Source organism: Struthio camelus, chromosome 14 (genome assembly GCF_040807025.1).
Source record: "Struthio camelus isolate bStrCam1 chromosome 14, bStrCam1.hap1, whole genome shotgun sequence".
Taxonomy (NCBI): domain Eukaryota; kingdom Metazoa; phylum Chordata; class Aves; order Struthioniformes; family Struthionidae; genus Struthio; species Struthio camelus.
Window position 1 is genome coordinate 7,480,021 of NC_090955.1, and position 17,124 is coordinate 7,497,144.

A 17,124-nucleotide genomic window follows, 5' to 3' on the forward strand; every position below is an offset into this window, starting at 1 on the left:
GCTCATGGTAAACCACCAGGTGAATATGCAGAGATTATTTTAACAAAATTGTTAATGCAAGGTTGAAGTCCCTTATTAATATCTACATGTTTTCTACAAGTTCTTTTCTTGCCTTTTTTAAGGTTTTTGAAGTCGCCAACATACTCTTTTTGTGTAAAAATCTTAAAACTTTACCTTTATCTTTAGAAAGGTTATTTTTTGTTGTCCTGTTCACTTGTTTTACTGTGGCTTCTCTGACTGGATTTAGTAAAAGGATAATGGAGCTAACTAATGCGAACCCCTTCATATTTCTAGGGATTAAGGACTGACTTTCTCTAAATGCTTTGTTTTTTAATCTTCAACGCTTGACTGGAAACCATTGTTTAGAAGAAGATCGATATTTGGAACACTAAGAGAAAAAGTACTTGTCTTGGAAATATTGCTGCCAATCTCCCCTAGGTGCTTACAGTCTAGTAACCAGATAAGTATAGTTTTGATCATCACCTCATTTACATAAAACATCACTGCCGATGTGGTTGTAACATTCCACATGGGGAAGTTGGCTAGGATTAGAAATCATTGCTACTAACCCTTTGAGAGAGCCTTTACACTTTTGCAGAGATACCTTTTGGCACAAAGCGTTAATTTTCTCTAGAATTTTTTGAGGCATTAGCAAATATAGCTTTCATGGTAAAAACACATTGAACCTATATATGGGAATGGAAAAGTACAAATAAGAGGAGATTGGTTGGTTTTCAGGTTAACAAACCTTAAATGAGACCTGATTCTTTTACTCTCTAGCTGGTATGTTTTGATTGATAGAAGTCAAAAATTAGTAGTAACATGGACATTGGACTTCTGCATCTGTGCAGTCTATTGTTTTTCAAGTCAATGTTTAGACGTTGAATTTGAATAACCTTATGCACACAATGACATACGGTTACACTGTTAATTTGTACACGAATCTGTACTGTTGTGGCACACAAGTAGTGGCTGAGTGGTTTGCTTGTAATTTCATGTCTGTTCCATGACAGTCAGACATGTAATACATGAGTATTTTTGCATGCACTCATTATCGTATGCATACTTGAAAAGCAAGCCCTGTACATATAAAATTATACTTTTGATCCTGCAGCAGAGCTGAATTGTTTATTTTATGGATCTGTGCAGCTTGCTCTATAATTCTTTGAATCTTTCACTTTTGGTCTCATGGCAACGTAAGGTTTTAAATCCAAACTGTTTGCAAATTACCTTTATACCTTTTTTTTTGGGGGGGTGGGGTGGGGGGGGGCGGATTCTGAGCAGCAGAAAAAATTAATCATGTCAGTTCCCTTCCTGGCTTTAAAACCAAAATTGAAACCTGGGCTGTTTTGTTTGTTATGCAGTAAATGAGCTTTGATTTGATTTGATTTTTATTGTATTTCATTCAAACTTTACTATGAAACAGCTCCTGGGGATACTTCAATGAGAGAAATTTTGTAAGTAAAACAGCATGGAATTTCCTGTCTTCCATTTTTAAAGTGTATTATATACATTTTCATCATGCTTGCTTATGTCCATAACATACCACTGTATGGTAGACAACTGCAGATGTTTGGTAATAGAGATAGTTGTCTCTGTAGGTTTTTCTGGTGGATTTTCTTTCCCCTTACTGCAAAAGGGATTCACCCTATCATTAGCACAGTGACCAGCACTTCTGCATTCCGACTGTGGGCAGTCCCCAGAAAGCTACATTTTCCCTGTTTTTGACTTCAGTTCTATCTTGACTGTTTTGTTGACATTGAGTTAGTTATATATTTTTTAAATAAATACCCCTCAAAAACATGCTATAATTTAATAGAGTAGAAAGTCTTTGTGGATGATTACACAGTGGATTTCATATTTTTCTACTATTCTCTCTAGTAGTTGGTTCCTTCTCTAGAAATGATCCACCTATAATTTTCAGTAGAACAGCAGTGTCTTTCAGTAGCTGGCCAGGTTGATTTCAGGTGCATGTTCAGATTGGATATACAAAGTTTTTTCCTGATACCTTCTTTCCTTTTAAAAAATCACAATTTGAATCTAAACAAGATACAAATTACTCACCGCATATCATTTTTTTCAGTCACCTTTTAATTACTATTTATCTCCTGATCTCAGAGAAGGCTTTTATAAATGCTAACGGGATTCCAGTCTTGGTTTGATCCTGCTCCTATTTCCTATTGGCCAAAAATCATGCAGATTTAAAAGGAGCTGGGTCGAATCCTTTGAGTGGATCACGCCCTCAAGGATCTCCTAATGCATTGCATACAATGAATCCAGTAAAGCAGACCACAGGAAATATGATTTAAATATACAGTGCACAGATGGTTCCAAAAAAACCTAGCTACGGCTTCCCTTGGAATGTGTGTATATAAAGATCTACTTTCCTTATAAAAGTAAACCATGTAATTCCATATCAAGATTTATCTAGCTCAACTAGGTAAATAAAGCAGAAACTACAAGATGATCTGTGCAATATCACAGTAGGACAAGCGTATTAAAGTCCTTCTTAAACGCGAGTGAGCAAAGACCCTGGCCAACTGAAAAGAGCAATAGAATAGTTAACCCGCCTGAGTTTTACAGACATGCCAAGTGGCTTAGTGATTTATACTGAATGGTGGATGCTTAATCCATTTTCAAAAGTCCTTCAACTAAAACCTTTAGGAAGGTTTTATCAGCTATGAATACTGGAAATAGGGTAAACTTCCTATCCCATGGTTTTCTTCATATGCTATTTGGCATCTTTGTGTAAGAACAGGAGAAGGTATCAAGCAGTAGGCTATTAGTGCATGAGTCATGACAAGACTGCAGCAATTATCAATCTTTGTATAGTCTTTGATAGTTTGTCCCTTGAAAGCACTCCAGCGAACAGCATTTACTGTGGGCTAGCTTCAGACCTGAGGTGAATACTAGTGCATTAAGGCACAGTTTGAGTGACTTTTCTAGTGTTAGCGCTGGCATAAGCAGCTGCCGTACCACACACCCATTAGCAGCTGCTTGTTCCTGTTTCTATGCCTCTCTTTGTGCTGTGCCAGCATAGGCATTTTTTCTAGCTTCATGGCAAAATGGACTGCTAAGGGATTTGGCTGAAAAGGACTTTTCTAAAATTCTGCAAGCTGAGCTACATATTTAGTCTCTTTTATACTCATTTAGGAGTTCTGATTGCAACATAAGCGAATACCTGAGTTAGCTTTAGTTGAGGCTGATAAGTAATGAGAGCAGTGAACACACAATAGCCTAGGCTTCAACATGGGCTGTTCAAGCCAGCTAGAGATCACACAGAACTGCTAGGGCAGCTGACACTTGGGCTGTTGGATCTTCGTTGCTCATCATTAGATCTGGCTTGGGTGCACCTATTCAGTTTAAAATCACATCTCACAACTGCAATACAGCTATAGCTTCATTATGAACATACGGTTAAGTACAAGTGTGTCCCAGCTGACAGAAGAGAGGAGCTGGAATGTATCAGCCACCTTTAAAGGTCACTTTTCTTCTTGCATTCTTATCTTCTTACCTGAGTTTGTGCTTTGTGCTGTTGTAGACTGTCTTTAGTAGTTAGGTGAACAATACAATCTTAAAAGACGCTGTAGAGGGATGGAAAGTGAATAGGCGTCTCAGTAAATAAGTTTAGGAGAGGAAAAGACTCTTGAGGGAGTCATACAGTAATATTAGTGTGACATGGGAGATCACATGAACTTACATCTCTAACATTTCATTTTGACCCACCACCTATGATTCAAGGTAATTCTTACGCAGCATTTCAAATAACCATAGGGCAAAAGTTAGCTATACTGAAATAGATGGGAATTTTGCCATTGATTCTAGTTGGCAAAAATTTGTCCTTAGGGCATCCTTACTGAAGGTACCTGCAAAGAATAAGCATATTAAGAATCCTTTGACCTTTATGTATTCTGAATATAAGGTAGAAATGAAGATTTCACTGCAATCTAGAAAGGCCTATCTTATGAACAGCATACAGTTTAGTATGATTCACTGGGACAAGGTCAATGCAGTGCCACTTTCTGTGATCCTTTGTAAAGGCAAAAAAGGAAGACAGAGGCTATGCCACCAACTGTCACAGAATACAATATTTGCCGTTGCAATTTTAATCTTGTCTATTTAAGAGGACAGTGGATTTAAGTATGTCATTTTTGTATGTATTAGCATAGCAAGAGCCATCTCTGCATATAATACGTAGCAAGATCAGTCCTCCCACTGGTTTGCTTTCTAGGAAGAGAAGAGGATATCTGCTTTTTTAGGGACATGGTTAGATAAATGCTGTCATATTGTGGGTGACTGTCATTGCAGTCAAGGCTAGAACTCAAACACCTTATCTCAGAGAAAGCTTATATAGCTATCAATCTGAGCATCTACCCTGTCATTCTGGAGGAATTTAGAAAAATATATACAAATAATATACACTGGACTGCCCAATATGACGTTTGAGACCTGGATTAAATATGGCCTTTCTCCTTTCAGGACGTGAAACTGACCTTAGATAAAGAACTGCCCCCTTGTTTTAACCTGGTATTTCTGAGTAAATTAACTAGAGAGTAGGGGCAGAATGAAGAATAAATGGAACAGACATCTGAAATGATTTTAAAGACATGTTTGAGAACCCTTCCCCTTCTCTTCACTACTACTCCAGTTAGACTTCTTCCCTTAAATCTTTGAGAGAGCTTAGCGCTCTTGAAAGACATTTAACCCTTCCTCTTCCTGTTACGGGTGTAGACAAAAGTAACGCACATTTCTTTTGACTGTTGTCTTTAACTCTGCTAACAGGAATCATCTGGAGACTGGAAGGTGAATCTTACAGGTTATTCAGTCCTTGACTTTGTTTTTCTGGATCCCAGCAGGGCAGCCAGGCATGATTGTGGGTTTTTTTTTCTTCTTCTTCTTTTCTCTCCAGTAGTTTGACTGTTTATCCACTGGAAGTTGAGCCATATACTAACATGTTTAGCAGTGGTCAGTAGACAGCCATCTGCAGGCAATGACTTTAAGCAATCCTTGACTTCCACTAGATTTGCCCCCATATCTAGAAGAAAAGGTTTGGTAGTCTATTACCAGTCTCTCACATCTCCTCTTTCACTTTGTTTTCTTTTCATCCTCAAGGTAAAGGGTGAGATTTTAACGCTAGGAACCTCCCTGAGTCAGATAGATTTTCGATCTGAGTCTCCTCTCACTTACACTTTTGTTACAGCATTGACTTAAAAATATTTATACTTGATTTACACCACTGTGAGAAAAAGAAGGATCTATCCTATTTTTATTCATTTAACTCTTTATAAACTGCTTTTTAAAAGGTGACTATTAACTGTCTCACACAGGCTTCCAGTGTAATAAAATACAGGAAAACAAAGCCATTAGGTAGTTTTCTGGTTAAGATCAGTTCTGTCCCGCAAAGTAACTGCATTTGGTTTTTTTTTTTTGCTGCGGCTTTTTAACTGCAGGGCCAATACATCTCCCTGACTGTTTTAACATATATTCTCTACATCACAAAACTTGTCTTAATCTGAAAGATTTTTGGAATCTGAGGACTTATGTATTGTAAATTACCCACCAGTTCAACTAGGGTTAGTCCCACTTGCATGCAGATGGGGAAGGTCACATAATGCTTGATATAAATTCAATAACTGAGCAAGTAGATCCCACATTGTTTACATTTTAGCAAAATCCTAAAATCCTCTTACGAGTATTCTGTAGGTGATTTCTTGTATGTAACAGTGCCTTTTAGTGGTCAGTTACATGTACTACAGATCCAGATGCCTTATGGAAATCCCAGGAGACTTCCAATAGCTGCTTTCCTAATCAAAGCTGTGTGGTAGATCGTCTATATTCAGCTCAGGTCTCAGTTATCCAGTAAATCTGCTGCACTCCTTTCAACCACTTTCTCTTTTTTGCCTGTTAGCAATTGTGGCTTTCTAAACGGCATAATTTACTAAATCAAACTGCTTTGAGAAACATACAGTTCACCCATTCTTATAATTATTGCTGCTCAAATTTAGCCTCAGTAAGTAACCTCTCAATTTGCTGGGATTAGTTCTGCCTGTGTAGAAGTGTGACTAGCTATGAAACATATGCAGTAAGGCTTAGACTTTTTCTTCTACTTAACATATTGAATGATTTGATCTCCTTTGTTGTTTACCTATGATGGAGTAAACAAAATATCATTGTTGCAAATATCAGGTCTCTCCTTTTCCAGGAAGACTCATATTACCAAAAGCAGATAAATGACAGTTGTGCAATAATGTTAGTATTTTGCCGTTGTATGCTTTTTGATCTCTGGATCTTGACATACATTAAAGACGTCAGTGGGCCCCCCCATCTAGCAACACAGTAAGACAGACCCAAAATGAGGTAGAGTTGCATTTTTTTAACGCCTGTTTTACTCATGGATAAACCTAAGTGTAGCGAGCAGTTTGCCCAAGATTAGGAAACAGTGATTGAACTGGAGACAAAACCCAGAGGTTCAGATTTCCAATCTGAGCCCTGGTTACAACACCACACCTCGCTGTGATTCTCCTCCTGATCCAAGGGAAAGGCTGGGTCGGGGGTATCCGAGTGTGTTCTCTTAGAATTCTGTAGTTGCTGCGGCCACATTTGAAAGGAATGAGTCAGGGACTTGTGTATGTGGGAAGTGGTTTCCTCTCACATTGCTGTATGTATGGATGAAATACATTTCCTCTGCTATGAAGTTGCTGAATCAGAAAATAAAGTAGTGCAGCTGACTGTCATTTTGGTGGTTGTACTTCGACCCTAATAATGAAAAGCCAGTGGCCTCAGGAGGCCGGTTTGGATAATGCATTTCATAGAAAAGCTGGCAAAGTCACTTATATTCTTATAAAGACTGATTGGAAAAGGACAAAGTCCAGAAAAAATACCAGTATTAAAACCTGATAAGTTAAGAGACCGGATCCTACCTGGCCTGACTGAACCACAGGGGAATATCTGACTTTAAGCCCTGATCTATATTGCCAAAATGCAGATGCCTCCCTCTGTGCTTCAGACTGTCTGTGTAACAACTAGTATTCAGGAATCGGAGAGAATGATCGTGGTTTGCTCTTGCAGTCGTTACAGCTATGGCACGAACGGTGTGCAAGGCATTTAATGTCAACCTACCAGCATCATGCAGAGAGAGAGCGGTAAAACTAAGCAGGACACAGGTCGCCTGGCTTCAAACGTGTGTTATAGCCAAAAGACTAGTGACATTACAAAGTAGGCAGGCTTTATTTGCAATGAAATTGAACCACGAGATTGGGCTTGGGGCCTGAACTTGCCCAAAGGTGAGTGTTATCAAATCCGGGGAGTTGGTATGGCCTTCCTTCTGTCTTTCAAAGTTGATGTGTTTCTGGATTAGTGGGCTCCTGTGAAGTTTGAAGCCTGATGAGCACCCAGAGCAGCTATTCCCATCTTCTGGGGAAGCAAGGGAGAAAACAAGGAGGTAAAGGGCCAGTCACACAAGTAGGCTGAGACAGAAGCTGGCCAGGCAAAGAGATACAGGGCAGACGTGTACAAAGCTTTGAAGAGTTAAGATTTGGAGAAGGAAGGAGACATAGGCAAGGACTGAAAGGTTTCCCCATTTGTTCCTTAGTCCAGCAAGGAATTTAAGCTTCTATTTGACTTGAAGATTGGAATAGTTCCGTCTATTTTAAGACCAGCACTTTTTAAAAGTACTTTGATGAGCTCTGCAGAAGGCAGAGTTGCCAGGTATGTGTTAAAAAAAGGACCCTACTACTCTCAGTAGGAAAAAACTTCTAAAAATAATGTTATACATATGTATATAAAACATATGAATATACAGCCTAGAAAACTTAAATGCATTTTAGTTTGAAGGTAATTTCTTAGAGCAAGCCAGGCCAGTCTTTACAGAGCCACAGCTCTCTCCCGTGCTGATTCTCTCTGCTCTGGCAGCATAAACACATAGCCCCCAGTGCAGCCTTCACTGTGGCTGAAATCATGGGTTATTATTAAATCATTCCATCAGACACCAGACAGGGCACTAAGCACACAGAGAAGACGTTTGCCAAGAAAAAGAAAGTGTACTGCTGAGTACGTTTTTTGTATCTTTCAGCCAATTTCCAATACATCCTTTGCTTTCAAATCCAACCTGTCAAATGATAGTAAATTGCAAATGTACTAGTTCCAGCTGAGCAGGACTGGAGGTGAAATAGCTTTTCTTTGAAGCTGCAGCTAGAGTCCACTTGAAAAGCTGTAGGGAGAGACACAGAAATTTGCGGAAGAGTAGCTGAAATTCTGACCTGGTGATTCAAAGCACTGTGATTCATGAAACAAATTTTCAGAGGAGCTACAATATTCCATTAGGAGAAGAGCCTGTGAAAGAGGCCATCACTATAGCTAAGATAGCAATCACTAGGTAAACAGCTTATTAAAAGAATGTTATTGTCTTCCAGATCAGCAGAAAAAGCAATAAAATATAGATCTTAATGAATAAATTTTAACATTTTAAAAATACTTTTTTTTTTTTTTGTAGCATTTCTTTTCACTGCTCTTCAGGTGATCAAGAATCTCAGTATATATTGCAAGTAGAGTAGAGGAAAGATACAAGGTAAAGATCTAGGGCCCTTTTATATCTGAACTCTTCCTAGGAAGAGAAGGGGAAGATCGTTGCACCCCACCTTGGCTCCTCTGCGTGTCAGAACATTCTTATTTATGTGGCTGGTGTTGCAGTTTTTGCTGCTCCCTTTGTCTCTTGCTTAGAGCATGTTTGGGAATGCTGGTGCGCGAGCTATCTCTTGACAGCTTTATATGCACCAAGGCAATTCTCTGCTGGCAAATGAAGGCTTCCTGAGTGGCCCAGTGCAGCTGGAACACAATACAGAATCTGGCCCGTAAACTTTCAATATTGTCCATGTGCGAAAGGTATGTGTGTGTTTACTTGGTGTGGGCAGTGACTGTGAGCTATAAGCAATCACAGTAGTGATATGTTAGAATGAGCAGTCAGATGCCTGATGAATCACACGCATGGGCAGTTACTATGACCACATGTACAAAAACTGAGATTAGAGGTCAACAGGGATCCTTATGAAATCTGTTATGCACATACAGTTTCAAAATAAAACATTAGTTGAGGATAAAAGTGGAAAACCTCCATTAGCCTTTTATAGCATTTCATTTTTCTTTTTATTCCATGTGCAACATCAGCAGTTACCTCTCCAACATTTTTCTTCACATTTGGCAACTAGTGATGTACTTTAGTATTTCAAGTGAAACTGAAACGAATGCTTTTGCCTAACAACCCCCCCATTCATTTGAATAGTTCTGTAGCTTGGCAGTGCTGCTTTGTGTGCATTTCAGAATTATGGATGATGTCAGCACAGCTTTGATTAAAAGCTCAGCTGACTATTCCTCAGATAGAAAGTGGCTGAAGCAAACTATTATTTCAGTGAAAGTCGCATGCTTGGAGAATTCATATTCTATAGCGTTCTTTTGCATCAGGATTTCTAATAGCAAAAATGAAGACTCATAAGGACTTTCCCAGCAATGTGAGATTACCCATGAACGTATTAGTGGACATGCAAAATTGACATACTCTAGGAAGGATTTTGGCTCGGATCTGTACTTCTCAATAAGCATACTTTCTTCTTTTTCCTTCCTTCCTTAGTCAAGCATTCATTTCTAAGTATAGTTTATAAATTGTGGTGGCCCCAAGGGCCGACAATGAACTAAATGGGCCCCCCCATAAAATTAAGATGTTAGGGCCTAAATTACTCTGCCTGTGCCCCCATTCTAGATAATTGATCCAAAATAAAACAACTCCCTGATATATAATGCTAGACATTCGGACATGGGAAGAAACTGAGAAAGAGACTGCTAATTGTTAGACTTTGTGGGCAGAGCACAAAGCAGTGGTCAGTGCATGCTAGGGCAAATGGCATTCCGGTAGCTCATGAAAAAAACAAAACATATTTACTGTCCACTGCTGCTCAGTCTAGCAGGTTGCAGAGTCAGTGTATAAAACATAAGCAATTGTTCTCCTTCGGTTATCAAGACAGACCTTCACAGAGTACATAGTTTTCATCTAACTCACGAAGTGTCAGCCTAAAAACCAAAACATACAAAGTAGGAAAGAAGTGGCCAGCTCGCTACTGGAATAAATAATAGAGGAGTCTCAGCTATGTTCCACGTATGTATTCAGATAATGGCACCATTATTTGACTAAATCAGGCCTGCAAAAATTTCCATTTTCCCCTTGAAATATTCCAAGTAGACTGGCATTCACAAGGCAAAATCCAGTAGATTAACTCAGATTTTAAAGTGAAGAGGTCAGGAATAGCCCGTAATGCAAAGACCCAAGCTAAAAAAACCTTTAAAACATTCTTCCTTAAAAGAGAAAAGATGAAAGAAGCAAAATCAGTAGATACTGTTGCAGAGTTTGGAGTAATCCCAAGGAAACGCTTAGCTATTTGGCTGAGAGAGTAGCCACTGAAGAGCATTGCTTCCTGCTGACTTGAGAGCTCTATAGAGAAATTACAAGGTTGCCTTTACTTTCCAGTACCAACTACACTTACAGAGGCATTTCCAGTTTTGCATGATTAGTTGGAAGAACTCTATACTAATTTAAAAAAAAAACTTATTAAAGCAGAATTTTTTTGCCGTCTTGATCTTAAACCTAAGACAGTGTTTAGTCACCAGAGCGGTTAAGATTTTAAGAACGGGTTGCTGATTAGTACCACTGAAGTTCATGCTTGTCACACTTCTCTCCTAAAGAGTTGATGACCTACATATCAACAAAGAAAAGAAAAAAGAATGACTGCACAATACAGAAATGGTGCAGATACATGTGCTTAGACTGTGATGCTCATTCTGCCTGTGGAACATAAAGGGAGATGAGGTTAGTTATAAGGCTCACAGACCTACTTCTTTTCTACATATTTTCCTTAGTTCCCTCCACAAATTCCCAGTTATCTGAGCAAGCCTCAGTGTGGTACTATAGTTATCAGGCAAACTTTAGTGACCTTCCTGCTAATTGTTTTTATAAGACAGTTTAGTATTCCCACTGGCTATTGCAGAGACTAGTTCATGAATCAAAGAAGTCAGAGATGGGAAAGGGCTTTTGGGTCATCCCCTCCATCTCTCTCAGCGCTAAGCGTTGCAGGCAAAAAAAAAAAAAATTGCTGATATTTTTGCAGCCAAATACGTGATTTAAAAAGAAGATGGAGATGCTCCAAAGTGCAACTACTGCAAGTTACTATGCACAAACTGCCTGACAGATTCCCCTTTTTCTTTGCTGATTATTTCCTTCCATTTTTGTTTCTGCTTTGTAACCATAAAAAGCAACTTCTTGCTCAGAGTGAATTACTGATGGTTCTTGTGCTAAATTATAGCTTACTCTTTTAGTGTTTGCCTCTGACTTTCATTCTCTGTCTATTGCAGCATACTATTATTTGCAGTTTTGATGCAAGAACACAACTGAGATTTCCAGCTCTCTTGCTTGCAGGGCCCAGGCAGCGAAACACAGATATACGATAAGGTAGGCACCAGAAAGACGATAAATAGTTATGAGTAATTAAAATGGGATAGCAGGTACTAGTGACACTTAAGTTTCTCTCTAACTCGCTCTCATCAAGCCCTATAAACTTAACACAGCCTTAAGAAACATTATTTGAACCACTCCTCTTCCCTGTGATTTTAGCCAAATTGTTGGTAGTTTACTTTATGTTACTTCATTAAAGCTACTTCTATAAAAACAGCTACTTTTATATAAACATGACCTGTTTAGCACATTTATTCTCTCTCTGCCGTTGCAGAGCTGGTATGCTGATAACACTGGTTTCATTATTACTTTTTAGTTTTGTCCCCTTCTCCATCTCTCTTTCAAAGGGAGAGGATTTTCCAACTGAACTTTAAGGTTCTGGTCAGACCAAATCTCATGATAGGATTTATGCAAGTACTTAGAATTCTTCTTTTCGTTGGTACAGAGGGTCTACCAAGCCTCCCAGAAGACTCCGTATGTTTTCTAACAGTACAGGCTCAGCTCCGCTGACAGAGAAAGGATCTTTGACTGTCCTATCCATGAGTTAGATACTGCTTGCAGTAGCTGGTGTGCTTGGCTGCTGAACAGGACTGTTTAAAAAATAATTTAAAAAAAAGGCAAAGCCCCCCTACATCAGCCAACTACAGTATATCCTTCTGGGACAAATGGACCAGTTTTCGTCAGTTGAATTCAGGTACTTCTTAGCCCCCTCGATAGCTTAGTAGAACTCAGTGGGATGTACAGCAAAGGAAGGATTTCTCTGACTGGAGCTTGCTTTCATCTGTGCTGTTGCACTGAGGAATGAGCTCTGGGCTGCCACAGTGTCTGTGAGGCAAAGGTTCCCAGAAGCCCAAGCTGCACCAAACACTAGAGCTTGCATAGCAGAATAGAAGGTTATAAGAGACAGTGCACCTTGGCCAAACACAAAGGCTGGGGAACCTCGGCTTTTCAAGTACAGAAATCTGGAGTACCTGTACTAGTAAATTAAGCATCGTCCGAGAAGAGCAGTTCAAAGGCAATTCTGTCCTTAAGCACATGTTGCAGGCTTGTCTCCATGGGACTCAGCTGTCATCCTGGGTCAGTTCAACAGGTGTTTTTTCCAAATTCTTCAGTTTCTGCAGAATCTGGAAGTGCTGGGAGTCACTGCACTTCTATTGATCCACTAAATCCGGTGGAGGAGGAATAAGGTCTCGTGGGTTCAGCTTAGCAACAAGGCAAACATCATAGCTGTCATGCATGAGGACATTGATGGCCACCACGTTCCACTGGTTCTCCCATGTATCCAGCTCCAGGATCTCTTTGGTAATAACTTCATGACGAGCTGAAAAATAGTAGCAACAACAGCAGAAATCAGAAGCGAAGCCGAACAGGATCAAAGTTTGCAAAGTTACGGTTACTACCTTTCTGTAAAGTAGCAGTGAAGAGGTACTTTTTGTGATATTAGCAGTTAGGCTGCTCAAGGAACATGCGAGTTTGTCAATGTATAGCAGACTAAATAGTGCAGATGGAGATCTAGTGTATTCAGACCTCACACTCAACTGCAGGTGCAGCTGCAGAGACGAAAACATGAAGTGCTCTGTCCTGGTACAAGTATGCAGGTGGCATTTCATTGTGTGATCAATTGTCAAATGCTCTTATTGAGCTGGAGCATTGCCTGTTGTTAATGAAGATGAGTATGCCTACGTGCAGGTCTTTTCTTTGCCCCTGACTAAAATGCAGCTCTCAGGCTCCTGGAAGCACGCTATTATTATGGCTTTTCTTGGGTGCAAACTCTGGACATCCTCTGATTTGGGAGAGGAACAGAGTAGAAATAAATCTTCAGGGTCTTAAACATACTTTAGCTGTTCTGAAGAGCTGAGGAAGATGTCATGAACAGTCAAGTTAGAACAATGCTATTAATTCACAGGCAATCTTAAGAAAAGAAGCTTTTTACTGAAACTAACAAAACGTAACAAAAGAATCAGCATGCAGGGGAGAACTGTGATGTCAGCCAGCAGTGCTGTATTAAACTTCTTGAAAAAAGGAAAACTCTTTCTTTGCTAACAGAAGTCTGAACTCTCCAGCAGTTCTGTTACTCAAAGCCAAGTTCTTTCCTAAAAATGAAAAGTGTCTTTCATTTTGCCTCACTTTTCCTTTCATTTCAAAGTTGCTTTCTCACAGCAAGTAACCTTAATCTAAACTTCTCTTACTTTGAAAAGAGGACATGCATGTGTTTTGCTGTCAGTCTCCTTGCCTTCCTTCCAATGAATCTCTGGATAGCTTTATTAGAAGCTACGTCTCAAAGATTGTCAAGCACAGACGTTTCACAGCCCACAGGAAAACCACCGTCACACTAAGAAGCATTAAATACTCAACAGTGTATTGAGACTTGAAAGGCTGGTGACGGGCTGAACTGTAGAGTCCAGACTGGCGTTCCTGTTCAGCTCTTCCTTCTGGAATGCTTTTTTTTAATATATATATTACCTCAAAAACCATCCTTCGCTTCTAGTGACTGCATCTCATTGTTTGGACACTGCCCTTCAGTGGATCTAACAGCAGAAGAACAAAGGGGAAAGGACTGAAATACAGAACAGCAGCCAGGCGTATATTTTCTTTCTTGTATTGGAAACACAGAGCACAAAAATAAATGTGAATGCAAATAGCCCATGATTTTTGTTGGTCCAAGTCCTGACCTCTGTGACTTACATCAGTCTCTGGGAGCTTCCTTGAGTAAAATTTGAGTAAGATTTCAGAATTTGGCCTCCTCTGAATAGTGCTTGTTCCATTTCTTTCTTCTGTTCACAGAAAGTGAAACAATAATTGTGATGTTTTGCTTATCAGACTTGGGTAGTTCATTAAATAAAGGAGAATAATAGGTAGGAAAACAGCATCCATTCGTGGAAGAAGACAGCAAACTGCTAAAATACTCAGTTACATATGGAGAGAGAAAGCACAACTGATAGACTGGAAACAAATGGTGCACAAGTATCAGCAAAGACCTTATTTTTTATATGACCCTGCAAGAGTGAATTTTTTTTTTTCTAAATGGCAAATACAAAGACGCAAACAGACCTAAGATGTGACCATGGGAGGCTCCAGTCCCTGTATTTATTATTAGATCATCTCCTTTATGCAATAAATTATTATGCCTGAATTTTCTTTGGCATAGATCACAACAAAAATGAGATACTCAGAGGAACAAATCAAACCCTGGAACTGTCTAAAACATTCTGTGGGTGATTACAACACTTCAGAAAAAATCAGAATTAAAACATCAAAGGCAGGTTCAGCAACCCTTCCTTACAAGCCTTGTTGTGTCTTTTCCTGACCCCGATGACTCATAACCTTCAGGGTCTTTTGTTTCCTTTTTCTGTGGGATGTTGTAACTGGTTTTGTTCTGTTCTCCACAAATTCTGTTTTTCAGCACATGGAGTGGTAGTTAACTCTTAACCCTTGGGAGATAAAAAGAGTATATGTTGTTGGAATAAGGGAAACGATCATTTATCTAGTCTTATCTTGTTTAATTTAAAAGGAAACAGCTCCCTTTGGATCTGAAAGTTCATGTGAGGAAAAGCACTGCTCACAATACAGTAATATTTCAAAAAATGGCAAATAATTTTAGGTTCTGCCTCATTGGTTTGTCTTATTATAATTGAAATTTCCTTTTTAAAAAGGCAGCATCCTAGCAGCCAGTTTTGCTTTAAGGAGAGTAAGGTGACATCTAGAAATAGAAATTGACTTTATTATACAGATTATCCTTTTAAAAAGCCACCCCATAGAATTCTCTGTTGTACATAGCATTATTCTGTATCACTTACCAGTCAACCACCTTACCGAATGAAAGGATTTCACTTCCAAATGTTTTCATGTTTTCTACATAATGAGGTAGTGTTCTTCTACAGGTTCTTGTTTAGTCATAAAAACAAATTCTAAAACTTTATCTTTTCACTGCATTTTTCTGCATAAGAGTTAAACCACTTCAGCTGTAATAGATTCATTCAGGTAGTAAAATATAAACCTAGATGTAATGAGACCCTTTTAAAACAGTATAATAGTGTTTATAGCAGTGTGGCTTGTTCCTCTTCAGGAAACGAAAAAGCTAAACCAGCATAAGGAATAAGTATTCCAGCATGAATCTGTGCACCCTAGAAGCTGTGGTATTTTTAAGAGAAACTCTCAGCTGTATCAGTACAGTTATACCTCTATAAAATACAAGTAGAGACCGAAGACTAATAGCGAACCTACAAACCTGTCTTTTACCAGAAATGAAGAACTTGAGCTATACCTGAAATTAGGTTTGATTTATAAACATTGGAATCATATTTCATATGTACAATTATGTACATTCATATGTACATAATTTCAAATGTACAAGTAGCTGGAAAGCAAAATGAGCCCAATCTTTAAATTCTCATTTACACTCTCTGTAAACAAAACTCTCTTTCCCACAATTTTTCTTACGAAGTTTTTCTTTGAATGTGCAGATAATCCATTTTCAGTAAAGTGATTGCCTGCACTCCTTATACACAATTATGTTTTCTTTTTAAAGGTTTATTTTCAAATTTCCTTCCCTCTCCAAATATGGCCAGATGTTACTTTATGTTGTATGTTTTCTCGTGCTATTTGGATTAGGATGAACCATAAATCAGGGTGGACCGTACATGGAAAGACCCACAGTATGCCTGCAGGCAACATTATAAATATTTGATCTGCTTTTTCTTTTCTTTCTTCTTTTTAAACTGCATTCCATACATAATTGGGGAGAAGGAACAATTTTCCCTTGTGAATATAGTATGTATTATGACTTTTGGTCTCTATTGGTTTGGTTTTCTCTTTCCTGTTTGTAACTGAACATTGCAATACAATTAATGGTATTGAGGCTTTTCTTGTTGTTGGATTTTTTTTTTATTTTAATTTTTTAAGGGAGGCAGACGTAAAAGAATTAAGCAGAAAAACTGTAGTCCATCTATGACCATTAACTATACAGCTATTATACTGGTAAGTCAATACCAAGAAATTCATGCTACTATAGCCTGTTTAGTGTCCAGGGAAAAAAGAACTCATGCAGAATTTCAGTTCATTGGAGTTAAATTTGTGGCAAGTTTGCTGAAATATGGTTGATATCTAATGATTTCTTATAGCAGCCAATTGATGTGAGCTAGTATAGTTTCCTCCATTTTGTGAATGAGGAAATAGTTATGGTGATACTTGTGCCAAGTCACAAGTCCGGATGCCGCTGCATACATCAGTGTAGGGAGAAGTATCCAAAGTAGTTTTGAACAAGTTCACCTGGCTACTAGGTGCAGCAGAGCCACATTGACATATTGTTATATAGCTGCCGGTACATAACTAATTTTATTTAGAGCAGGGCCAGGTACCTCAGCGTGGAATCCAATTGTGTAATACTGGCATAGTCTCGGTGTCACATCTATCCCTGTCCATGAACTCTGTGCCCTGGGACATTCTCACACAGACTGTTTTCCCAAGCTCCTGCTGATACCAGGCCTGGCATTTTTCTCAGGTTGTCACAGCACCTTTTCCTTTTTAGCTTCCACAGTTCCTTATCTGTGCCTTATCTTCTTCGGCTGTAAATCAATTAAAAAAAAAAAAAAACTAAAGCTCTAATGGTTAAATTATTAACTGCCTGGTCT

The 17,124-nt window shown here is 38.8% G+C and overlaps 1 protein-coding gene across 1 annotated transcript in view; it reads right to left on the reverse strand.

The window, feature by feature from the left end:
- Positions 1 to 9,120: 9,120 nt before the first annotated feature.
- KBTBD12 (kelch repeat and BTB domain containing 12) overlaps positions 9,121 to 17,124 on the reverse strand; it is a 32,252-nt gene continuing 24,248 nt past the window's right edge. Inside the window, exon 5 of the mRNA XM_009669338.2 lies at positions 9,121 to 12,815. Coding sequence (XP_009667633.2) covers positions 12,646 to 12,815 — 170 coding nt within the window. The 3' untranslated portion in view covers positions 9,121 to 12,645. The remainder of the gene's footprint in view (positions 12,816 to 17,124) is intronic.